The 24,496-nt window shown below is 56.4% G+C and overlaps 2 protein-coding genes across 4 annotated transcripts in view; both read left to right on the top strand.

Annotated features, from left to right (window-relative positions):
- PER2 (period circadian regulator 2) overlaps positions 1–14,517 on the top strand; it is a 37,503-nt gene extending 22,986 nt beyond the window's left edge. For both annotated transcript variants that reach the window (XM_032857619.1, XM_032857620.1), the window contains exons 11-23: positions 6–159; positions 415–523; positions 1,020–1,145; positions 1,472–1,553; positions 2,732–2,891; positions 2,987–3,108; positions 3,954–4,118; positions 4,930–5,169; positions 7,027–7,865; positions 9,768–9,954; positions 11,028–11,220; positions 12,123–12,273; positions 14,046–14,517. In XM_032857619.1, the coding sequence (XP_032713510.1) occupies positions 6–159; positions 415–523; positions 1,020–1,145; positions 1,472–1,553; positions 2,732–2,891; positions 2,987–3,108; positions 3,954–4,118; positions 4,930–5,169; positions 7,027–7,865; positions 9,768–9,954; positions 11,028–11,220; positions 12,123–12,273; positions 14,046–14,195 (2,678 nt within the window). In that variant the 3' untranslated portion in view covers positions 14,196–14,517. The remainder of the gene's footprint in view (positions 1–5; positions 160–414; positions 524–1,019; positions 1,146–1,471; positions 1,554–2,731; positions 2,892–2,986; positions 3,109–3,953; positions 4,119–4,929; positions 5,170–7,026; positions 7,866–9,767; positions 9,955–11,027; positions 11,221–12,122; positions 12,274–14,045) is intronic.
- A 4,452-nt stretch (positions 14,518–18,969) lies between these two features.
- Positions 18,970–22,438, top strand: HES6 (hes family bHLH transcription factor 6). Of its 2 annotated transcripts, XM_032857649.1 has the most exons (5): positions 18,970–19,056; positions 20,245–20,366; positions 20,913–20,999; positions 21,111–21,192; positions 21,418–22,438. In XM_032857649.1, exons 2-5 carry the CDS (start codon positions 20,322–20,324, stop codon positions 21,843–21,845), a joined length of 642 nt encoding a protein of 213 aa, XP_032713540.1. In that variant the 5' UTR covers positions 18,970–19,056; positions 20,245–20,321; the 3' UTR covers positions 21,846–22,438. The 2 variants fall into 2 exon arrangements, with proteins under 2 accessions (XP_032713540.1, XP_032713539.1); XM_032857648.1 differs by lacking the exons at positions 18,970–19,056; positions 20,245–20,366 and adding an exon at positions 20,709–20,822.
- The last annotated feature ends 2,058 nt before the right edge of the window (positions 22,439–24,496 follow it).

Below are 24,496 nucleotides of genomic sequence, written 5' to 3'. Positions count from 1 at the left end.
CACAGTTGTACAATCCGGTGGGCAGCCCTTCGACTATTCTCCCATTCGGTTCCGTGCCCGGAACGGCGAGTACGTCACTCTGGATACCAGCTGGTCCAGCTTCATCAACCCATGGAGCAGGAAGATCTCCTTCATCATCGGCAGACACAGAGTCAGGGTGTGAGTGCTCCCAGGGCCTGGGGCAGCCCGGGGACCCTCATTTCCCCCACCAGCAGGTGGCAGAGGGCAGGACTGGGTGGCCAGGACCCAAGCCACCTCCTGTCATGTGCCTGTGACTCCAGGTGGGCGGGATCTCCTACAGCAGAGCAGTGAGCAGGAGGGAGGGGTGGGTAGCAGCCCAGGGGTGTGCAGGGAGGAGGCCAGCAGGGCTGTGCAGCAGGGGGCCCAGCTGACAGACCAGTTAAAACTGCACAGGGGCCCTTTGAATGAGGACGTGTTCTCAGCTCAGTCTCCAGTGGAGGAGAAGGACCCGCCCCCCCGCATTCAGGGGCTCACAGAGCAGATCCACCGGCTGCTGCTCCAGGTGGGTATGCTGCCTACACGCCCTCCTGTCCCCTGTGCCAGTGGCCCGGAGCTGCCCAGAGACCTGGGCTGGCCATCTCACTCCATCCAGCTCCACTCTGCGCCATCTGTGGTCTGGGCCTGGACAGTCGGGCACACCTGTGGCTTGCAGAGTTGGGGGTGGCACCCCTTGCATATTTGGGGTGCCTGTGTCTGAACTGTAGTCCTGAGCAAGTGACTGAAAGACACACCCAGCCCCTGAGTCCACCCCTGAGGCCCTGCTGCCAACCCGCTCATGGCCCCCCACGGGCGCAATGGGTGGGAGGGGGTCACCGTACCAGGACCTGGGAAGCCTGACCCTGCCAGCCAGCCCAGCCCCACCTGTCCTCCCACAGCACCCCAGGCAGGTGACAGCCTCTCTGTGAGATAGGTGTGCGGGGGGGGCACTAACCCCACAGTGTCAGCCGCACACACCCCCTGAACCGCGTCCAATACCTTCCTGTCTGCTGTGTCCCCAGCCTGTCCCCCACAGCGGCTCCAGCGGCTACGGGAGCCTGGGCAGCAACGGGTCCCACGAACATCTCATGAGCCAGACCTCCTCCAGTGACAGCAATGGTCACGAGGACTCCCGCCGCAGGAGGACCGTAAGTCCCTTCTGCCCCTGTCTATCCTTGTCCTGGGGAGACCTGGCCGCCCACTCTCGGAACCCTGCTCCCTGTTCTACTCTCCAAGAGAGGGGTGGGGACAGCCAAAAGCTGTGACTACAGTTTGGGTGAAAATGACTTAAAGCAGGCAATCAGGCAAGAGTGAGGACTTCACAGAAATGCCACATTGCTCTGCATTCCTGAGATGGCCAAACACGTTTTCTCCGGCCCTGCCTTGCTCCAATTTCTGTGGCTCTCCTCTGTCCTCACCATGAGGAGATAGGGTGTCCTAGAGGGAATAACATGTCCCTTTGTTTCTCCTCCAGGAAATTTGTAAAAATAATGGCAACATCAAAAACAAAAGTCATCCTGGGGAATCTGGAGAACAAAAGGAAAAATCTGCAACAGGTAAGAACTTTCTCTCCATTTCCTTGACGAAATGTTAGTGTGGCTTTGAGTTTCACCCTGGATGGCAGGGAACTGACCTCCTCAGCGAGCTGTCTCCCCTCCCCTGCTGGGCAGCTGGCTCTGTGATGGCGCCGGGCAGCCTGGGCCCTTGCTCCATCAGGCTTGCTGACCCTCGTCGCCGGGCGCCCTTGACACCTGCTGAGGTGGGCCAAGGCCTGCCCGTGGCCCCTGCTGTCACTGGGCATAGTGGCCAGAGTGTGGGTGCTTACACTCACGTGAGCATGTGCACACACTCATCCAAGTTGGGGGGGCTGCCCAGCCAACCCACAAGCAATTGTCCGTCTAAATGAAGTGTCCCATGGGGCAGCACCTTCTTTGTTCATGGGCCCCCCGACCCCGGGGAGCCAGAGGCACAGGGGGCTGTCACCACCCCACACTCCCTGAGCCCACCTCACCATGTTGCAACTTGGCACCCTTGTACCTGGGCTCCCTGTGGCCTCTGTCCCTGCGGGGCTCCTGCTCATCCCCTGCACTCAGGGTTCACCTCCTCCAGGAAGCCTCTGGTGGCTGCCGCATATCTCTTCTTCACCAGGAATTTTGGCATCCGGGACAAGTGGGGGTGCACGCTGCCCTCAGTGGCCATGCTATAGTCTGTGTGGGTGTGCGGGGATGCCACGGGGAGCAGGACACGGCTCTGCCCCTGGGGACCCCTCAGGGAACAGCACAGGGGTGTGTGCGGAGAGGGCAGGAAGAGAAGCATCCACAGCAGTCTGCCCTGGGGACAGAAAATCATTAGCGACACCAGCTCACATTTCTGGGGGGGTCTCTCCTCTCCGAGACTGGGACTATCCATCAACCTTAAAGCATCTGCCATCTTACTGGCCCTGCACATTTCAGGAGTTCCAGGAAGACCTGGCCTTTCCCACTGCTAAGTCCTTGAGCCTGGGGATAGCCCTAGGGGGAGCCCCCCCCCCCCGTGACAGCGCCCTCCAGCTTCCCTCTGGGGGTGTCACAGGGACGCTCGCCCCCACCAGACTGCCTGAAGAGCAGGCTGGCCCTGGGTTTCTGTGTTTGAGAATCACAGCCTGACTTATAGGTTGCATGGAAATGCTTTCTGACTAGAGAATCCGCTTTGGGGGACACAAGTTTTACCTGAGAGAACCGTTTTGTCCTTTCAGAGACTCCGAGTAGTTCCTCTGCTCAGATGAAAGCTGTCCCCGTGGAACAGGACAGCTCTGGTACTAGCCTGCCCGCGGGCGGCTCTCCTGAGGAGCTGGGCTGCAGGAACCCGCCCGCTGGCTCCTACCAGCAGATCAGCTGCCTGGACGGTGTCATCAGGTGCGGTCACCTCCCCCCTCCCCCACCTTCCCGGCTCCTCCACGTGCCCCTGGGGCTCCCGTGTCCCACGAGGCCCTTTCCAACTCTCCGTGCAGATACCTGGAGAGCTGCAGTGAGGCGGCCACCCTCAAGAGGAAGTGTGAGTTCCCAGTGAACGTGGCAACGCAGGCCAGCGATAAGCGACAGGCAGTGGCCAGCCCCCGGCTGCCTTCCGCAGGTGTCTTGTTGCTTTGAGCTGTGCCGCATGCGCTGACTGAGGTCCTCCGTGGGGGTGGGGGTGGGGTCAGGTGTCACTGAAGGCCCAGAGCCCCGCCCCCTCCCGCAGGAAGTCTGAGCAGCTTCAAGGACCCAGTATGTGGGTGTAGGCTGGTTTTTCCATGACCAGAGTAGCTCAAAACTTAGGATCTTCTTACAAGCTGGAGGTAAAGGTGATTTGGGACTTTGAGACTTGGATCTTGCTGGGGCTGCTGAAGACCTGGGGGCACCTCACCCTGCCGTTCTTGGGTGGGTCTTGTTTCTGTGGTCTCTCGGAAGAGCACAGGCCTCCGAATGTTAGCACACCTGAGTCGGATTTCACCCCACAGGCCTCTCGAGCGTTCTGAGTGTTACTGCTGGACCTTACCAGGACCAAACACCGGGTAGCCCCCTGTTGATGGAGCACTCATGTTGGGCAGTCCCACTGTGATGGACAGTCCCTGCCCTAGTCCTCGGGGACACAGAGCCAGCCCCTGGCCAGCACCCTGCGGATGGTGGGCTCCTGGCCATCTGTGGGCCTGTTGGAAGGGCCCCAGGCCCTGGTCAGAGGCCCAGACCCAGAGTACCTGCAGCTTCCCAACCGTCTACCTCCTATTAGAGCACTCAGGCTGTGTCCAGTTCAGACTTCCCTCTTCTCCTGCTTTCCCCTGTGAATAAAGAGCTGGGGACGGGCAGTCATGTGCCCGGGTGTATGCAGGCTCTGCGGGTCCCCGGGGTATTGGCGCACCGCATAGACAGTGGGGTGTCTTGTCCGAGCGGTTTGCTTTTGTTGCATTTCTGTGTTTGTGTCCATTTCCTCTTACAAAGAGACAGCGTCATCCTCCAAGGTGAACAGCCACGCAGGGGTCAGCGCACACCTGCCATCGCTGACGCTGCCCAGCAAGGCGGAGAGCGTTGTGTCCCTCACCAGCCAGTGCAGCTACAGCAGCACCATCGTGCACGTGGGCGACAAGAAGCTGCAGCCTGAGCTCGGTATGCTTGTTGGTTCACCAATGATGTCGGGAGCGGTCTGATTTTAACGATGAAAAAGCAGGGTGGGGTATAGCTACCCCTGTCCTGGTTCCAGCCACCCCTGTCCCAGTCCCAGTCCCTCCTGGTCCCAGGGCCCCTGTCCTAGCCCCCACTGCACTCCAGGTCCACCTGGCGGCAGTTGTCCACTCTGGCGCCTACCAGGCAGAGGCCGTGGTGGTGCTGAGCCCCGGCCTCCTGGGGAATGAGTGAGGGTCCTGGGCCTCCCCCTTCTGTGGGGCTGAGGGTCCCCGCCCCCTCCCCTGTTGGAGGATAGGAGCCAGGACAGGTCCTACGTGCCCACGGGTACCATCCCTGAGTTACCCTGTTCTTCACAACACCCACGAAGGAATGGAAACCCAGATTTGTTCTGTGCTGGGAAGACAGGGACATTGAAGGGAGAGTGCATGGGAGGGAGCCAGCGGGTCCTGAAGAAGGACGGGGGCCCCGCGCCGGCTCAGGGTCTTGTGCTCTCAGAGCCAAGGACAGACCAGGAGCAGCATCTTCAACGTGGGGCTGAAACCCCAGGTACCCCACATTTCAGTTTGCTTCGAAGACCAATCCTGGAGCTGCCCAGGCAGTGGGGCTTTCTGTCCTTGTCTTGTGCCTTTGATGGTGAACTTTTCTCAGAGAGCTGCCTGAACATATCACAGGTTTCAGCCCCAAGCTCTGGAGGCACGAGGCATCGCACATGTGTGCGAGGGGCTGCCTTCTTCAGAGACGCCAGATGCGTTTTTCCGTTGTTTTAAGCCCCAGTGCCCGTCTTCTGTTCCAGAGCTGGTGGAAGATGCCATGAGCGGGCCTGAGTCTCTGGACGGACGGCCGTGCATCCTGGGTGCGGAGAAGGAGCCCCTCAGGACGCTGGGCCTCACCAAGGAAGTGCTGGCCGCACACACCCAGAAGGAGGAACAGAGCTTCCTGCTCAAGTTCAAGGAGATGCGGAAACTCACTATCTTCCAGTCTCGCTGCCATTATTACTTACAGGAAAAGTCCAAGGGGCAGCTAAGTGAGAGAAGTAAGTGGCAAAACCACATTTTAAAGATGTTCTTCTTGGTAGAACGGAGTCCATGGCTCCTGTCGACATGTGGAATGGCCCCAGTTAGATATAGGCTGGAACATCACAGTGATGCAGTCTGTTTCAGTAGAAACAGGTGTCCTGTGTCCCCAAGGCAACAGTGCTAGCAAGAGCAGCGACAGTCCCAGGCTGGCTCCCATGGAACACAGAGCTGCCACCTCAGATGTCTCTCACTGGGTGACTGTGAGGGGCAGGGGACCCTACCCGCCCCATAGGACTGACGGGGCACATTGCGTCAGACTCCTGAGGACACCGTAGGAGGGAGTGACAGCCTTCTCCCCAGATGCCTTCCTAGCTGGGGGGCCTTAAGGCTGGAGGATAGACCCTGGGAGTGCAGAAAGCTGCCTTCCAGGCTGCCCCCCAGCAGGGGTCGAAGGGCATGGGGTGAAGATAGACAGGGCTGGACTGATCAGAGACCCCACCTCTTCCCATGGCTCCCCAGGCCAGACACGGGGATCAGAGCTAGTGAGCCCAGGAGACACGTGCATCATGAGAACCCAGCTTCCCCTGGATCTCTAGGCAGACACGCCACAAAGTGAAAATATGAGAAGTGAAAGAGACTGATGCTGCCAAGGATTATGTCTTTTCTAGTCTTTTCCTTTTCTCCTTCTTCCCCAGACTTAGGGTGACTGTTGGGCCTAATTTCTTTGGAAATTAGGAGGAAGTGTCATCCCCCCCCACCTTGGGCAGACATACTCTGTGGGCCTGATTTAGTATGGAGTTCTAGCTCCCTCTTGCCCCCCTTGGCCCAGCAGTTTTTGCAGTGCACAGACTGTGCAGCCATCCACCGCAACCCTGTCTAGACCCTGATGTGCAATCCCAGGAGCCCAGTGCTTCAGCCAGTAGTCCCACCAGGGGACAGATTTCCTATAGAAAAAACACCAGACAGAGTCTGAGTCACAAAGCCTCTACCCACTTAGCACTTTGCCTTGGATTGGTCCATTTGTCTTCAGCATGGAGTAAAGATTAAGGGAGCACCTGTTGGCATTGCTGACAGAAGGTGTCCCCACACACCTGCTGCAGAAGCCCAGAGTTATCCTGTGTGACAGGAGAGGAGAAACAGGTTCCTGGGACCATCCCAGGCATGGCATGATCCCCCAGCTCAACCAACATACTTCCCCTGCTAGCCCAGGCCCGGGGGTAGAGTGTGGAGACAAGCCCAGAGTCCCTTCTGCTACCCTTGGAGACGTCCAGCCTTCTGAAGAAAAAAGCATTGCTCATCAGAGAGAAGGAAGGTAGTTCCAAGAGCACGTGCTCCCTTCCATCCTCTGACCTCCCCTTGGGCTGGGGTCCACGCTCCCTCTGACAGGCAAAGCAGGAAGCAGCTCATTTTAAGGAACAGTAGTGATGAAGCTCATAAAATTGAAAAATAGGTTAGATGATCAGGGGTGTTACCCTTCACATTTCACAAACCAGTACTGGGGAACAGCTGACACTTACCAGCCTTTTTACTTTTTTGAGCAAATGAAATCTTCTAAATACAACTTTTCATCACTATTATTTTGTCAGGGAAAGGGTATTTTAACACCCGATGAAAAACAGGCATGTGATCTTGCAATTAATGGCCGTCCTTAAAATCGGGTGACTCTGGTTTTATGAACATTTTGCCCTGGTTATTCTCACTTCACCGAGGGCCGGGCAGCACCTGATGGAGGCCTGAGTGGCCACAGGCTGACATTTGGAAACACGGGACTGCTGAACTAGGATGTGTCTTCATGTTTCCAGGAGCCTAGGAGTCTGAAAACTGGCAAACACAAATGTTTGCATCTTAACTCTGGTGTTTTCCCATTATTTTAGCTGCACCAGGACTAAGAAATGCTTCTGGAATAGAATCATCTTGGAAAAAAACTGGGAAGAATAGAAAACTGAAGTCCAAACGGGCCAAGCCTCGAGACTCTTCTGAGAGCACTGGGTCTGGGGGCCCTGCACCCCACCGGCCCCCACTGATGGGCCTGAATGCCACAGCCTGGTCACCGTGGGACACGTCCCAGTCCAGCTGCCCCACGACGCCCTTCCCTGCCTCGGTGCCTGCTTACCCCCTGCCTGTGTTTCCAGCCCCAGGAATCATGCCCACACCAGGGATGGTGGCGTCGGCACCCCTGGCTCCCCAGGCCAGCTTCGCGGTGCCTGCCGTGCCCATGGACACCCAGCATGAGTTTGCCATCCAGCACCCGCCGTTCGCTGTCCCCTTGACCCCAGTCATGGCATTGGTGTTACCCAACTATTCCTTCCCTTCAGTGACCCCCAGCCTGCCCCAGGCCTTCTTCCCAGGCCAGCCTAACTTTCTGTCGGAGATGATCCCTGCCTCGCAGCCTGAGCTCCCCGGCCGGACCTCACCCCACAAAGCGCCATGCACATGTCCTCTGTCAGAGCGTGGGCTGGCAGCTTCTCATGCAGCCACCCCCATGTACCCACCGTCTGCCTCTGGGCCCCCGGGCAGAGCCTCCCCTCCGCTCTTCCAGTCCCGAGGGAGCTCGCCTCTGCAGCTCAACTTGCTGCAGCTGGAGGAGGTCCCTGAGGGCAGCACCGCAGCCTCAGGAACGGCAGGACCCGCAGGGACAGCGGGGACAGCGGGTGCGGGGCCCGACTGCAGACCTTCCACATCCTGGGACCGGCAGCCGAAGGCCTTGCCAATCGTAAGCATTTCCTGCCTTCCTTCCCTAAAGCAGGCAGCGGGGGTGCAGGGACAGGGTGAGCACGTGCGCTCCTGTCTCCCCTCCTGCCACACAGTTCCAGTTGTGACCTAAATACATGGGCTGGACGGGAATGTTTTCCAGCTCAGCGACCCTGTCAGAGTAGATCCCTGGCATCTTCTTATTGTCTGGGGGTCCAGATGAAGGAAGCCACTGGATTGTCTGATGGACACGGGTCCAGATACGCACACTTGACTTCATGACTCGCTCTGGGCCCCAATATTTTCAGTAAAACTGTGGATAAAGCACAGTCAGGTTGAATGCCAGAGCTCAGACCCCTTGGAGGGCAGTGGGGTCCAAGGGGGAGCCGGCCGCAGAGGCACCCTGGGGGGCAGGGAGGCAGAGGCCTGAGCTCTGAAACCAGGCCACGTGCGCCCCTCCTCCCAAGTCCCACGGGATGCTGGTGTGCTGTTCTTGTTCAGTTAATGAAGTCGTGAGCTGCTTCCGGTGAACCACTGGTATGTGGGGACCGCACTGAGGGGTGTAGTGACCACGCTGAGTGACCGGGCTGTCACTGTGCTGAGGGGTGTAGTGACTGTACCGAGTGACCACGCTAAGGGGTATGGTGACCGCATTGAGTGACCGCTCTGAGGGGTGTAGTGGCCATGCTGAGCTGTGTAGTGACTGCTCTGAGTGACCATGCTGAGGGCTGCGGTAACCGCACTGAGGGATGTAGTCACACTAGTGCGGCAGTGTGGCCACTGGCGCCCCTGCCCTTGCTCCTGGGAGGGGAAGCACAATCTCGAAGTCGCAAGTAAACACCTCCATGTGCCAGGGGCCCCTGATTCCTGTGTCTGGGGTCCTGGGCCTATTGTGCTGGTTCTGAGGATCAGAGGGTCAGGATGCTGCCAGGTCAAGGCCATGCCCACTGGGAAGCCAGATTCCCCTCCCCCATTCCACAGAGCAGCAGTCACTGGGGTGCTGCTGACGTGCTTCCCCTCTGCCCTGTCTGCCAGGGTGTGGGAACGAGCAGAAGGCCTTTCTCTCAGGGACCAAGACCCGCTGTCTTTGGTGTGACCTTCCCAAAATTAAGGTTATTATTAGATGACACTCATAGACCACTAGCAAGGGTGTTGCTGTAGACTTAATAACCAGGGGGCATGTTCGTTTCGTCTTCTTTGTTGGTGATGAAGGGAGGACCAGCGACCTAAGGAGGATGGCACTTTGCTCTGTCTCTGAGCAGCCCTGTGCAGACAGCGCTGTGCAGCTCCCCCGAGCCCTGTTCTGTGTGCTGAGCCCTGACTGTGCACAGACCCTCTCTCTGTATGCAGAGCCCTGACTATGTGCAGATCCTCTCTCTATATGCAGAGGCCTGACTGTGCACAGGCCCTCTCTCTGTGCACAAAGCCCCTGACTCTGCGTAGAGCCCTGACTATGCACCAAGCCCCACTCTATACATAGAGCTCTGACAGTGAGCAGAGGTTCTCTCTGTACACCAAGCCTTTGACTGTGTGCAGAGCCCTGACTGTGCACCAACTCCCTCTCTATGCACAGAGCCCTGACTGTGCACTGAGCCTTCTCTGTGCACTGCACCCTGACTGTGTGCTGAGCTTCTTTCTGTATGCAGAGCCCTGACTATGCACAGAGCCCAATTCTGTGTCCTGTACCCTGACTGTGCAAAGAGCCTCTCTCTGTATGCAGAGCCCTGGCTGTGTGCAGAGCCCTGTTCTGTGCAGTCACGCCCTAACTGTGCACAGAGCCTCTCTCTTTATGCAGAGCCCTGACTGTATGCTGAGCCCCTCTCTGTATACAGAGCCCTGACAATGTGCAGAGCCCCATTCTGTGTGCCGAGCCCCATTCTGTGCACTGAGCCCTGACTGTGCTGTCTTCTCCCTGTTTCCAAAGCGTGAGGAACCTGCAGATGCCCGGAATAGTGATGCCCTCTCCACATCCAGTGGCCTGCTCGACCTCTTGCTGCACAAGGACCTGTGCTCGGCCACAGGGTCAGCCCTATCTGGGAGTGGAGCCTCTGCTACATCCGACTCCCTGGGCTCAGGCTCACTGGGCTGCGCTACATCCAGAAGTGGAGCAGGTATGTTGTTGGCACTGGGAGCACCCAAATCCTGTGGGCGTTGAGTGTGTTTCAATTGCTGAATTTCAGGTTTGTTTAGATGATGGCCACCTAATGTTCCTGGGCGTCCGCAGCTTTTCCCGCACCCCAGGCCACAGGCCTGCGTGTGCTCAGGGCCTGGTATCCGGTGCAGACCAGGTCCCCACAGGCATCTAGCTGGTGCTCCCAAGTGCCTCCCCAGGGCCTGCAGCCATGGCTGCCAGCAGGTTCAGGCTCTGTCCTCCTGGCTCACCCTGCCGATGTGCATCCCCTCTGCCCGTTTGCTATGGACATTGCTGTTATCACAGGCCTCTATGCCACCAGCCCTTTTGGACCATCTTGGACCATCCCTCAGAGTCTCTGGGCCTGCCAGGAGGGCCGGTAGTGCCCCCCTTGCTGAGTTAGCTCCCCTCGTGTGAGCTAGGGCGTGGGGGTCTGCTTTACCAGGGAGGATCACTCAGGTGTGATCTGGAACAGCCACATCCGCTCCCCACTGACTGAGCACCCGTCTTCACCTGTTCTCTGGTCTCGCTCCCCACAGAGGCTAATGGCAGAGTGTGCCAGGCCAGCTGCCCCCTGCTGACAAAACCAGCTTTTTTGTGGCCTGACCTAGTCAAGGAGCAGGAGCATGATTTCTTTTGGCAGGGGGCGGTGGGGAGGCATACAGGGGAAGAGGGAGAAAAAGAATCTGAAGCAGGCTCCATGCCCAGCATGCAGAACCTGATGTGGGGCTCCATCCCACGACCCCGAGGTCATGACCTGAGCTGAAATTAGGAGTTGGACGCTTAACTGACAGAGCACCCAGGCACCCCAAAGGAGCACGATTTCTAAGACGCAGCCCCATCTGGACTTCTCAGGGCTGACCCGGGAGAGAATCGTCCCCATGGTGCTGGCTGGTATTATCCAGATAATTTGAGAACTGGAAAGAGGAGGCAAAACCTACCTGTCTAGGCACTTGTTACCACGTCAAACCCTTTGGCTCCCTGAAACTGCCGTTTTATGAGGTTTAACTTCACATGAAAGGTTTTCACTTGCCACGTATTGTGTTTTTAAAGGCAGCAGTGACACAGGTCACACCAGCAAGTATTTCGGAAGCGTTGACTCTTCGGAGAAGAACCACACAGCGAAAGCGAAGGCAGATATGGAAGAAAGTGAACAGTTCATCAAGTATGTCCTGCAGGACCCCGTCTGGCTGCTGATGGCCGACACGGATGACAGCGTCATGATGACCTACCAGATGCCTTCCCGGTAACCCCCGACTTCTCCTAGGGACATGGGCTCACCAAACAACAAGGCCACCCAGTCGGGGGGACTTCCCACTGAGAGCCTCGCCTCTGATTGTATGGACGGAGAAGGAGGGTCACTCTGGATGGCTCTGTGGTCCCGTGGAGAACTGCGGGTGACCTGCCGTAGGCTGGGAGGAGGACGGGCTCCCTTCCAATCCCCGTCGTGTTGCTGGGCTCATGAAGCGTTTGTACCAACGTCTCCCTTTGGCTCAGTTGCCCGTTCCCCTGTGGGCGAAATGGGCTGTGTCCATCCTGGAGATACAGGAGCTCAGGGAGGTGAGCAGCCTGGACTACCAGCTGCTCTGTGGTGAGCAGGTCTGTGCTTCTGCCACTGTGACCCCATGTCCCTCTGGTCTAGGACCGCTATGGTCCCTGTGCCTCAGAGCCCCATGGTGGGAGGAGCTAGGGAAGGAAGGAGGGATTACCGCAGAGGCTCAGGACTGCCAGGCCTCTGGGGGGAGGTGGGAGGGGCTCCTGGGTTTCCTTCCAGCCAGCCCAATGTCTGCTGGGGAGCCAGGACGGTTACCCCACCTGCTGCCTTGATGGTCAGAGTCTCTAGCAAACCAGCCTGTGCAGAACCAAGCGTCTGTGGGTGTCCCGTCCCCCTAATTTCAAATAAAACCTAGATCGTAACTTGGGTTATTTTAATAGAAAAACTACAGATGATAGACTAGGGAGATTAAGGTGCCTTAAGTAGGGTAATTTATTTTAAAGAAAAAGGAAATTAGCATTAAACAAAATCATCTAAAATTAATTAATTAATCCTGAAAGAGTTGCTAGAAAAAGAGGGTTTTTGTTTTGTTTAAACCACAGAATCCCCTTCAGGCACTGTACAGCTTACCTGTTTCTAACTGTTTTGTGAAGGAATCTGGAAACAGTGTTGAAGGAAGACCGGGAGAAGCTGAGAGCCATGCAGAAGTCCCAGCCCCACTTCACTGAGGGCCAGAGGCAGGAGCTGCTGGACGTGCATCCATGGCTGAGGGGCGGTCGCCTGCCTGCCGCCCTGGACCTCACGGTGAGCTCAGCACGCCTGTGCGCACTCCCCACAGCCCTTAGCACTCTCAGTACCCCCTCACACTTCCAAAGCTAGAAAGAGTCTGTTCACGAAGACAAATGATCCCAGGATGCTACTGAGTCTACTTTAAGGAACTTTGCCACCTTGTTCCCAAAAAGATCTTCTGAATATTCCTTTTAGTGGCATACTGAAATTTGAATGTTTTTTCTTTCTTTCACTTGTTTTCAATTTAAAAAACAAACTAGGAAGCAGCTCTCCTACCATGAGCCCTCAGTGTCTGCATAGACCATTAGATAACAGTGGGAACACCACTCCTTCCAGGCCTCAGGAACCTGCAGCCGCACCCTCCTCCTCCACAGGACTTGCGGAGTCATGTCTGTGCCCATCCCCATGCCCTGCCCACCCTGAGCCCCACACCCTGGAAGCTATTCACTTCAGGGTCTCCGTGTCCTTCAGCCTCCTAACGCGCTGCCCTCTCAGTCCTCCAGCTTCAGGACAGGACCCTGATACCCCCAACCCCTCCAGCACTGCCTGCTGCTTCAAGCCGCAGTGCTCTTTCAGCTGGATCTTCACGGTGGCCTCCTCACTGTGCATCCTTCCCCCTTGTCCCTACGGTTGTGTCCCTGGCAGCCATGCCCCAGCCAGTTGGAGTAAAGTGCTGCAAAGCCATAAAAATCTGATACGTCGCCCCCATCTGCCATCTGCCATTTCTCTTCCCTCACTCTCTGCAACCACGTGGGCCTCTCACCTGTCCCTCCTGCCGCCCGGCCTTTGCACCTGCCCTTCCCTCTGCTGGGAGGCCCTTCTGTCAGTCACATGGCTCTTCCTGGCTTCCTTCAGGGGTTTTCGTCACACACCGCAGAATTGGCTGTCTGTCGCCTCCTAGCAAAAACCCCAAGCCTTAGTGGCCTAAAGCCGTGAACACTTACACTGTCCCAGTATCTCTTTGGGCTGGGAATTAAGGAACAGCTTGCCTGGGTAGTTCGGTCTCAGAGTTTCTCGTGAAGGTGAGGGCAAGATGTCAGCGGGGGCATCTGTCGTCACCTAAAGGCTAGAAGCCACACTTCCCAGGGAGCGAGACTCTACCCTGTGAGGGGAGGGTGTCACAGACACGCCCCCCCCCCCCCAATCAGGGGCCTTCTCTTGTTCTGAAGGCCCAGAATAAGATTGTAGGTCTCGTCCATGTGCCATGTTCCTTTAGGCTTTCATCTTGAATATGCTGGGGACACCTGTCACTTGGGCTATTGTCCCTCTCTCCTCCCAGGATCTCCCCTCCCCTCTTCTCCTGGGCAGAGATTTCCATCTTTGTTTGCTGGAGAATCCCAGTCCTTGGGATCTGCCTGGAGCATTACAGGTGATCAACAGATAGGGAATGAGACAGTACTCTGTCATGTCCACCTTCCTGCACAAGAAAACTGAGGTTGGAGAAGGCAGTTAAACTGGACCTTGACTGTGGTCCCACAGGCAGGAAGGGGAGGAGCTGGGACAGAACCTTGAGCCTACTGGTTCCACTATCCTGTCACCATGGAAAGCTGCCTCTCAGATAAGGGCCTGGACGCTCCCCTGGCCTCGGGGAAGTGGGGAGTGGGGCCCCTGGGGAGCAGCTCTGACCTCCCTCAAGAGCAGGCAGGGTCCCAGCAGCCCCTCAGTGGCTTCCCACCTCCCCGCTCACCACGGCTGACCCCAGGTCACCTGCACCTCCCTCAGGTCAAACCACTGTTTGGTAATGAAAAGGTCATTTTTGTTACTGACTTTACATCTTTCCCTTTAAGGAATGTGTTTACTGTGGGAACAAGGGACAAGACAACATCTGCCCAACGTACGAGGAAGATACTCCTCCTCTGGGTCTCAGTGAAGCCACAGACGCCAAAGAGGAGGAAAATGGAGTCCCCTTGAGTCACAGAAGTGAAGAGCGGACCTAGCTCTCCTCCCCGTGCCCCGACAGCTCGTGATCTACGTTAGATGGTGCTCAGAAGCGATGAAAGATTTTCATATCTGTTTGTAATGAAATGGACAGATAAACTTATCGCTTTTTTTGTTTTAGAAAAAAACATAGTTTTCTGAAGGAATGATTTAAAACTGTGGAGAGTGGGAAGGGTCGGGGAGGAAATACACTTTGGTATTTAAAACATAAATACAGAGTTTGGGACAGATTTCATTATTCCTTAACTTGAGAAAGCTGGAATGCCCTCAGCACGCAGCAGGGAGGTTGCCCTAGGGCTCTTAGAGGTCTGTGCCCCAAGGAGGCTTCTCGCTGACCTGGGGATGTCCAGAGGCATCTTCCAGCCTGTGGCAAACAGCTGGGATGCTCCTTGTCCTTCCGGAGCTGCCCCTGGGTGTGTTTGGATCAGATCAGATTCTGTCCTCTGGGGTCTGCTCTGTATCTAGATCACCTAGACATCATCTAGACAAACTAGATGTTTTTGGAATGTACCAAATGGAGATCACAGCCTCTCCTAACTTTCTGTCAAAGTGTTTCGCGTGCGTCGCTGTGAAGCGTACTTCGGCAAACCAGCAGCTTCCGCTTTGGCTACTATGCTGGCAAACCTTTCAATCTGATGTAGTTTGTGTTTGGCCCAAGCTGAGGAGAGATGCTCACTCTGGAAAGAAGAAGCCCCGTGGTTTGTCTGACCAATTCCTTCAGACTGGCACACACCTAGAACCTTCTGTGTATTTCTACATCATCCTCGGGTCCCTTTCCGATCATGACCCATATGTAGATAAAATATGGTGTTGACTGTCTCTATGGCAACTTCCCTTTGCAGACTGGTCTCTGGTAGCCACATTTGGAACCCGTTGGTGTCTGTCCTTCAGCTGGAGCCTCCCAGACACGAGCTCTGACACTGTGAGCTGGTGACCCCATCTGTGCTTTCCTGAGTGCCGTGAGCTCGCCTCTCCCCACACCCTGGGCTGATATGCCAGCCCTTGTTCTTTCCATGAGCCTGACCTCACTCGGGGAAGCTTCCGGTCCCAGCAGTGACAGTCCTCGCGTCACCAGCACTGTCTGGTCACTGAGATACCTGTGGAGGAGTGAGGCCAGTCTGCCCATTTCCTTACAAAACCTCATGTTGCATTATGGATCCCAAGGATTGTTTGGGGGAAAGCTACATTGGTCCCTGGAGTGAAGGTTACCGCAGGAGAAAGAGCTGACTTAAAATCGGGTTGAGTTTGTAAAATCAGAAAAGAAAGCAGGCTTCCTCCCATCCTCTGATGGAGAAGTGGCTGCAAGAGTCAGTGCAGCCTCCTTGTAATCGGCTTGGTTTTCAGTCTTACATTTGGATATTAATCCGATTTTTCTTAAACTCAAATGTAAGAATACTGGTGGGTTTTGAAAATTATTTATAAAGTAACAGCACCTTCAGATGCCCAAAATGAGATGGTAGCCTGTGTATTTGTTGGAGAATAGACGCCTCCAAACCTACCCCCTGCCGCTGAGGTCCAGTCATTAAGGGATTAGATGCTAGTCAAGGTTATATGTATGTTACCTGAACACACAACTGTCAAAACATTGTCCACAGTTATGAATGTTTGCCATTGGCGTTATTTTATTATATGATCTATGCTCATTGATTGTTAAGTGCATAGCTTAACGCGTGCTGGGCAGTTGACAATAGGAGCATTTTGTGAAATTGTTTACATGGTGCCACGTATCAAGACGTGTTTCCCTTAGTATGTGTGCTTACACAGGGGTTATAAAACCTTTTTCTCGATTTTAAACTGAGCCTTCTTTTTAATCTATTCCTGAAAAGACGTGTAAATAAGCTCTCAGAGTCTGTGTAATGACTTGGTCAGCCTTGCCTTCACGTGGTTTGTTCACACACAGACCAAAATTTCTTCACCCAGTGCAATATGTTTGTTTACTGCTTGTGTCTTTTTATGACTGTTTTCGCTTTTTAGAAAATTGCTAAATAAAGCAAGTATATTTTTGTTGTTAATTATATGTACTTTTAATGTAGCACGGGGCCAAAACCATAGAGATCGAAGATTACCAAAAGATGAAACAAGAAAGAAAGGAAGAAAAAGAACTTCAGAAATGCTGTGTGAGGAGTCACGTCAGGCTCAAAGACCTGCCACATCTCTTCCATGGCACAGCTGGTCCCTTCCTGCGCATGCGCCTGGGCATCTCTCTTCCCCGTACCCGCACCGCTCGCTGCCCCAGCTGCCCAGTGAATTCTTAGGATGGAACATTACAGAATGTAAATCTAATCCTGTGACCCAGTGCTGCCACGGGCTTTTCACTTGCAGACGCAGAGGTGGGGCTTCCTGACTGAGCCCCCAGTTCCAGTCCACTCTGAGATGGCCCCAGGCACCCACTCTCTTCCCTTTGTGCCCTGTGTTCCTCCTGGGCTAGCTGGCAGTGTGCTAGCCACGGGGCTGAAGGCAGAGGTCAGAAGGATGCCAGCCAGAAAGGCCTTGTGCTCCATCAGAGACCATAGAGGCAGCACTGCAAAATCCCCTCCTCCCATGCATCCAGTTCTTGCCATAGTGACGGAGCCTTGCCGGGCCCGGTCAAAACAGGGGAGTGCTGCTTCCAACTTCCTCCCACTTTTCATACCCATACCATGGGAAACAGAGCAAGGAGAGGAATGGATCCTGGACCCAGTGCCCAGCCTCCCAGAAGCTCCCTGAGTAGGAGGGAAGGCTTGACTCCCTGCCTCATAGCCTAGTGGTGATGGGGGGATGGGGTGGGGATAGGGGAACAAAGGCAAAGTCCTCCAAGTGGGTATGGAAGCCTCAGCAAACTGGTCTTAAATGGCCAAATATGGCCATTTCACCGAACTGAGTACCACTGGGGACTCTTAATTACATTTTTATTTACCATATAACCCCAAAGTCACCCCCTGGTTTATTTCCAGACCAAAAGGAGCTTCTCCAAGCTTTCTGGGCTGATTGCCTACAAGGGGCCTGGACGTCCATAGGCTGGCTGCTGCCTTTGTTCCCTGGGGATTTATGGCCTGCCACCCCTGCCGCTAACTGGTCCCCCTGTGGCCACCACAGCCCTGCCCAGACTCTGCTGGCCTCTGTTCCTGGATCTGGGGGGATCAAAGGGCCCAAATGCTCAGGAAGTCTGTGCTCAAGCAACCTTTGAAGGTAGGATCAGTCCAAGGGACAAATGGCAGGAAATGGGTCCACTAGGGGAAGCCATGCAAAGCAGGGAGAGAGGGCTTGGTGGCCCTGAGATGGAACAACCAGACTTCTGGGAGGGCCAAGCCAGCCAGCCAATGGACCCACTAAGGGAAATTGGGGTGAACTTCAAAGACGGGTCATTGGGGAACTTCTGGTCCAGCCAAACATCTTATTGACTCCTAATACCTTGCTCTATCCTTATGCTTTTTTTTTTCCTCAGGGTTCTTGGTCACAATGAGGCATATCCCAGCACTTAATTTCTCCTTCCTTCAACTCTATAGAAAGCATTCCTCAAACCCTACCTTCCCACGTAAGACTCTTGAGGTCCCTATCTTTCGCTTCAGACTCCTCCCTTCTCCTGACAACTGTCGTCTATTCTTTTGTTTTTACATAGTCAACTTTATATCATGTTCTGTAACCATAATTATAAGTCTTCCTTACCTTCTCTATAGATTGATTATAAATGTTGAAACCTCATGAACAGTGTTATATTGTTGTGAAAGTGAAAGAACTGTTAACTCCTAGGTCAGCCAGTGTGCTGAGATTACATTTCTCTTTGGGGGAGCTTTTTGTTTTTCCTGGAGTTCCTAGTTGCCTCTCATTTTTTGCTTGTACTATTCACATTTATCAGGCCTTCCTCCCCATACCCATGCCCCATCCAATCAAGTGCTCTATTGGTCTTTTCCCAGAGGCCTCCCCCAGGGTGTTGACCATCCTGTTCCAACAGGGACTGCCTTTCATGGAGAGCATTCTAAAATACCTCTTTGGCTTTGTTCAAATAATATAATGGGTATTGGGAGACATATGCATCAGACTACAAGAAGTATCACTGAGGTTTTGTTTTGTTTTGTTTTGTTTTTCACATTTCAGATTCTCAAAGTAGTGGAAACTTAATTGTACTTACTTAAGGGTCTCCTTCCCTGGAGTGATGTCGAAGTGGTAAAGAATAGTAAAGTCACAGGCCAGTTACGGGCTCTCGTGAGGTCCACAGTGAGCTCCCTCCCCTGTCAGACCCACCACTAGGAGTAAGGGGAGGAGAGCAGGTGGGTCTCTGAGCAGCCAGGTGAGGGGGAAGGAAGAGACCTGAGCTTTCTGGCATGCAGGGGAGATTGAGAACAGCAGGGAATGACTGAAGTAAAGGAATAGGTTTCTCTACCTGGATGAGCAGTGCTAGGCTGGGGAGGTCTTAGAAGCCTGCTCACAGAGAAGCAAATAAGAGGCTGAGTGGTAAGAGGTGATGGGAGGTGAAAATCAGCAGAAGAAACTCTCAGCTAGTTATAGATAGAGGTCTATCTATCTTTAGATAGACTTTGGGAAATGTCAAACCTCTTACCAAACCCACCCTGTCTGTAAAGGTCCTTCTGGTGGGGAGCCCAAAGTGAAATAGTCACAGGGAGTAAGATCCATCTTCAGGTGACTAGGGTGGGGCCTATCTGTGGCCATACCTACTACTCACTGCACTGTAGTCCCTGGATATTTCCTTGCCCTACTGCTCTCCAGCCAGGCTCAGGACAACCCCTCCCCTTCCCTACCCACCCAGGCTTCTGCTGAGGCCAGGCTCTGTGCTGGTTGTAGATAGGAGGCCCCAGGTACCCTTGACAAGGGATGCTTACAGTCTCAAGGGCTGCAGACCAGACCCTGACAATCCAGTCTCTGGTAAGTAGTACGTGACTGGGTAAGGGTGCAGTGTGACTGTGGGGAAGGTGCCCTCCCCCCCCCCCCCCCGGAAAAGGGAAAACGAAGCTGAGGCCTAAACGGTGAGGAAATAGATATTTGGAGGAGTGTTGAAGAATGTTCCAGGTGGAAGGCTCAGTCTGTGCAAAGGGCTGGTGGCCAGAACCCATCTTGCTATTCCAGCTTTGCTGCACTGGGAAGTGTACATAGGTCAGTGGAGCAGGGAACAGGTGGCGGTCCCCAGGGTGCTGCCCAAGGGCGCGGCCCCACGGCCCACCCACCCCACCCGCAGGGAGGCCAGTCTGGCAGATGGGCGGCCCTCGGTGGGGGTGGCGGTCGTCTGGCGGACACAAGCTCACCCGCCACCCGCCGCGGGACAAAGCGGGCCTAGACAAAGGCGCGGCCAACACCTGTCGCTCTTGGCGCGGCCCCGCTTTTCTCCACCGAAGAGGCTGCAGCTGCCAACTGTCATGGGCATCAAGTTACGGGGACCAGAAGGCGGCCTACGCCGGTCTGTTGAGGGGAGGGCTGGGAGGGAAAGGGAGCTGAGGGGGAACGGGGCGGGGGATGGGGGACGAAGGAGACTGGCCTGGGTGAATGAATAGGAGTGGGGACCACGGAAGGACGGTCGGCCAGGGAGCTGGGAGAACAGGGAAGAGTGGGCAGGGAGGAGGACCAGAGAAGGGTGGGGAGGAGTTCAGGGATGTACAGCGGCGGCCGGGGGGTGGGGGTGTTTGTGGCCGGGAGGGAAAGGGAGGTCAAAGGGGGGCAAGGGAGCGAAGGGGATTAGGGGGACATAGGGAGCTGGGTAGAGAGCGATGATGATTAGAAGAGAATGGGCGGCTGCTGGGGGCGGGGTGGGGTGGTACTAGGGAAGAAGGGGCGGGCGGGGGAGGGGTGACCTGAGAAGGAGCGCCTGGAGGAGGGGCGGCGCCGGCGGGCCGGCGGGCCCCGCCCCGGTAGAATCTCCGCGAGGGAGGAGGATCGAGGATCGAGTCCGGGGTCTGGACACACAAATGCGCAAGAAACTCAAGGGAGCTATGGGGCCGCTGCCACCCCCGCTACCCCATGGGCCCCCAACTCGCCGGGACTCCGTAGCTATCCCGGGCCGGACCCATAGACCTTTCCAGGTCCACAGACCGCGGCCTTGTCTGTGGCTCTGTCCTACAGAATCCAGCACCCCGGCACTCGCGCAGGAGCGCGCCTCTCGGGATGCACCTTGCAGGAACTAAGACAAGTGTGACTGCATGAATGCTGCTCCCACGCACAGCAGACCTGGAGGCCTCGCTCAGGTAGGGAGGGCGGCAGAAGCAGCCCTGACCGCCGCCCTGCGGGTCACCGCCCATCGGGTGCCCCAAGCCTCTGGGGTTGTGGGGAGGCCGGGATGGGGGCCGCGGCCGCCAACCACGCCCCACCAGCTGCCAGCCGACCTCGGCTGCTGAGCCGGACAATGCGCGCCGCTCCCATTGGCCGCGGTACGCCTCCAAGCCGGCGGCTCTGGCCCGCGCGGCCAATCCGTGCATTGAAATGCAAATGAGATGCTATAAAAGGGGCGGGGCCGCGGCTGGCGGAAGACGCGGAGGAGCGAGGGTTGCGGCGGCCTCAGCCGGGCGCTGCGAGGGGCGTGGGCGCTCGCCGCGCTCGCTGCTCTCTGGGCGGTGCGGGCCATGGCTCAGGCCCTGGCCCCCGGCCGGGACCGTCCGAGCCGGAAGAATGAGGACGGCTGGGAGACCCGGGGGGACCGCAAGGTGCGGGCCGGGGCCTCGGGGGGGCAGAGGAGCAGGGGGGCAAGCGGGCGGGAGACCCGGGACCGGGGCTCAGCCGCCCGCTTCCCGCAGGCCCGGAAGCCCCTGGTGGAGAAGAAGCGGCGCGCGCGCATCAACGAGAGCCTCCAGGAGCTGCGACTGCTGCTGGCGGGCGCCGAGGTGAGGCGGGCAGGCGGGCGCCCAGGGGCCGCTGGGCCGGAGAGCGGGGTTGGCGGCGCGGCCTGGCCTCACCGACCCCCCACACGCCCCCCGGCTCTCCCGCGGGCGCAGGTGCAGGCCAAGCTGGAGAACGCCGAGGTGCTGGAGCTGACGGTGCGGCGTGTGCAGGGCACGCTGCGGGGCCGTGCGCGCGGTGAGTGGCGGTGGGGCGCGCGGGCGGGGCGCGGGGCGCGTTCGCCCAGCCGGCCCGGGTCGCGGACTGGGGACCTCCTTCCCGGTGCCCTTGTACTGTCGGGGGAGAGGGCGACCTCCGGGTCCCCTGGGTGAGCCCTGTCCCCGCGGGCTGAGCGGGCCCGGCCACCACAGTGGTAGCTCACTGGACCGGACGCCGCTCTCTCCCTCCCACTCCTGGGCGCAGAGCGCGAGCAGCTGCAGGCGGAAGCAAGCGAGCGCTTCGCGGCTGGCTACATCCAGTGCATGCACGAGGTGCACACGTTCGTGTCCACGTGCCAGGCCATCGATGCCACTGTCGCCGCAGAACTCCTGAACCACCTGCTTGAATCCATGCCTCTGCGCGAGGGCAGCAGCTTCCGGGATCTGCTGGGGGACGCCCTGGCAGGGCCTCCGGGAGCCCCTGGGCGCAGTGGCTGGCCCACGGGAGGAGGGGTCCTGGGATCCCCTATGCCTAGTTCCCCAGGCCCCGGGGACGACCTGTGCTCCGACTTGGAGGAGGCCCCCGAGGCTGAACTGACCAGAGCTCCTGCTGAAGGGCCAGAGTTGGTGCCAGCAACCCTGGGCAGCCTCACCGCTGCCTGCATAGCCCAGAGCGTCTGGAGGCCTTGGTGACTAACACCACCCCGGCTTTTGCAAGGATGGGTGTGGCCTTCCCTTGCTCTGTTCCCTCCTCCCTGCGGTCCACAGGTGGTGGGGCTGGGCCCCCCCGCTGGCTCCTAGGTCTGCCGGCTCTCTTCCTTCAGTGGCTGGGATGCAGGGCAGTCCGGGTGACCAGCCCTAGCCCTGTTTCTTAAGAAAGTATTTCTTATGGACCCCACAGCCCCCCAGGAGTGGGTGGAGGGCGGAAGCTGCAGGCAGGAGGAGGAATCTCACCGAACTACTAGGGTTCCCCAGGGTTTCACTGTCCCAGTCTTCTCAGGTACTGTGGATCTGGGGGCAGAGGTGAATGGAATGGTGCTGAAGCCCTTCTTGGTGCTGGGCACTGGTGACGGGACAGAGGGACACCTCAGACCCTGACAGCCCTGGCCTGAGTGGAAGCTTGAACTTGCCACTTGAGTCAGGACACAGGGGAGGCAGAGGCTTTCTGTGGCATTTCCTCCACCTGCCAGAGAGAAGCAGAGCTCCCTGGATCACTTGAGTCTGTGTATTGGGTTACCATCAAATGTTCCAGTTTTATGAAATAAAGCATTTTGGAGAGTTAGTTACCCTTTTGGAGTAAGACTGAATGATGTGATCTCCTTGATGGGTCTAATGGGTAGATACTAAACTAGGGAGGGGTGTTTTTCTTGTACTTGATGCTGGCAAATGTTTCTAAAATCTCCTACCCTTTGTCAGCACCATGATGAGCACAGTGGTGGTGGAGAGCAGACACCTGCGGCATGTCTCACGGTGGACAGCACTCCCACCTCCCTGGGAACTGTGTGCATCCTGGACAGGGACACCATTGTCATGGGGTTTGTCTCCAGAGCAATGAAGTAGCAGGGGAACAGCCTGTCCCCCACCATTCTCCGATTCAGGAGCTTCTAGGAATAAAATGAATGCCTACTTCCTAGCCATGTGGTTTGGAAGTTTCCTTCGAAGACCTGTTTTAGGGTCCATGAGTGTGATGCAGATGGCAGTCTACTTATGTGAGGTGGTCACTCTTCCTGACAAAAGAGGGATTTTCCCCCAGTACCAGTGAGTTCGGGGACATGGAGACCTGCCCCATTCATGGCTTGAAATGAAATTGTCATGGTTCTACTCAGCTTGGACTAGAGGTCAAAGTGGGCCCAAGAGGTCATTCAGAACCTTGAGAGGAGGGGGATGGGATGGGCAGCAAGAGTGGAGGGAAGTTCCCTCCTGGGGTGGGCCAGGAACCACAGACAGCATGGGTCAGCTGACAGCAGCCACTGCCAGAGAGAGCCCAGCCTGGTCACTCCTGCTGCAGGACCCCAAAGCAGCTTGGGTTGCCAATGCCCAGACCAGGGCTGTGATGTGACAACTCAGGATTGACACCTGGGTCTCCTCTCTGGTTGGGCACCTTTGCTTCAAGAACATCTTTCCCAGCAACCCTTTGACAATACCCCCGCTACGACCACTACCATGAGTCCTGGCCACCAGGGGTGTTTCACCTTGGCTTCTCTGTGGTTCAGTCTCAGACCTCAGCCACTAGGCTATAACCAGATGCAACTTATTTTTAGCAACTGGGGAGAGGTTGGGATGGGCTGGGGGAGGTAGCTCCATCAGGTGGGGTTCAAGAGGGATTGGAAATGTTATTCCTGGGGTGCTTTTAGCTGTCCCAGACAGACTGATGTCGGGTGTGTCCACAAGGACATAGATGGAGCGTAGGTGCCCATGCAAGACCTCTGTTGCCTGTGGCTTCCAGCAGCACCCAAAGGCAACTGTGATGCCTTCTGATGCCATTTGGGGGAGGGGACATCCTCCAGGAACTGTTCTGAAGCATCAATGCCTTCCTCTCATGCCCACACTTATCACATTCTCCCAGAGACCCTGGAAGAGGGCCAAGGGGACCCAGGACTTGGGATGCAAGGTGCAGGAGGCTGACCTGGGGGGAAAGATGTCGCTGGGACCAGGACCCTCCTGAGGTCAGAAGCCCCTAACCCAGAGCTCTGGTCCTGCACTCCCCCCACCTATGACTGAGTCAGCTCCTACTGCGAGCCTCAAGAGCAGCCTCTTTTCTCAGACATGCAAGTGCTTCCCAGAGCAGCGACCACTATCAGCCTCTACGGGCTGACAGCCCCTCTTGCCTCTTTGCAACCTAGACCACCCTAGACCATTCCTTCTGAAGCTCTTTGCAAATTTCCCACTCTGTCAGACAACTATTTCCTACCACCTCCTCTCTCTGAAACCCACAACTCTCCCTCACAGGCCTTGCTCTTGACTTTGGTAGCCTTGCTTCGTCCTTCCCTGAGATATGCCTCCTTCCCACTTCAGGCCCCTGGTCCACTGTATTAGTCTTCTGTGGTTACCATACATCGCTGCAAACTTGGTGGCTGGAAATAACACTAACCGATCATCTTGCATTTCCATAGGTTAGAAGTCTGACACAGGATTCACAAGGCTAAAGGAGAGCCTAGTGCTTTCAGAACAGCTACACTCCCTCCTGGAGGCTTGAGAGTGAATCTGTTTCCTTTCCTTTCCCTGTTTCCGAGGCCACCCATATCCTTTGGCAGGTGGCCCCCTTCCTCCACCTTTAAAGCCAGCAACAATGCATCTGTTGCACCCTCCTCCCATAGTCACATCTCCTGCTGACCCCTGTGCCT

The sequence above is a fragment of the Lontra canadensis genome, unplaced genomic scaffold, assembly GCF_010015895.1.
Source record: "Lontra canadensis isolate GAN:19392208 unplaced genomic scaffold, GSC_riverotter_1.0 scaffold13, whole genome shotgun sequence".
In the NCBI taxonomy this organism is placed as follows: Eukaryota; Metazoa; Chordata; class Mammalia; order Carnivora; family Mustelidae; genus Lontra; species Lontra canadensis.
The sequence above is the reverse complement of the archived record's forward strand: the minus strand, read 5'-3'. Positions and strand labels throughout refer to the sequence as shown.

Coding starts and splice junctions, on each gene's coding strand:
- HES6 (XM_032857648.1), top strand. CDS start 20,742: ATGGCTCAGGCCCTGGCCCCCGGCCGGGACCGTCCGAGCCGGAAGAAT. Junction 21,000..21,110: donor TGCTGCTGGCGGGCGCCGAG/GTGAGGCGGGCA, acceptor CCGCGGGCGCAG/GTGCAGGCCAAGCTGGAGAA. Junction 21,193..21,417: donor GCTGCGGGGCCGTGCGCGCG/GTGAGTGGCGGT, acceptor TCCTGGGCGCAG/AGCGCGAGCAGCTGCAGGCG.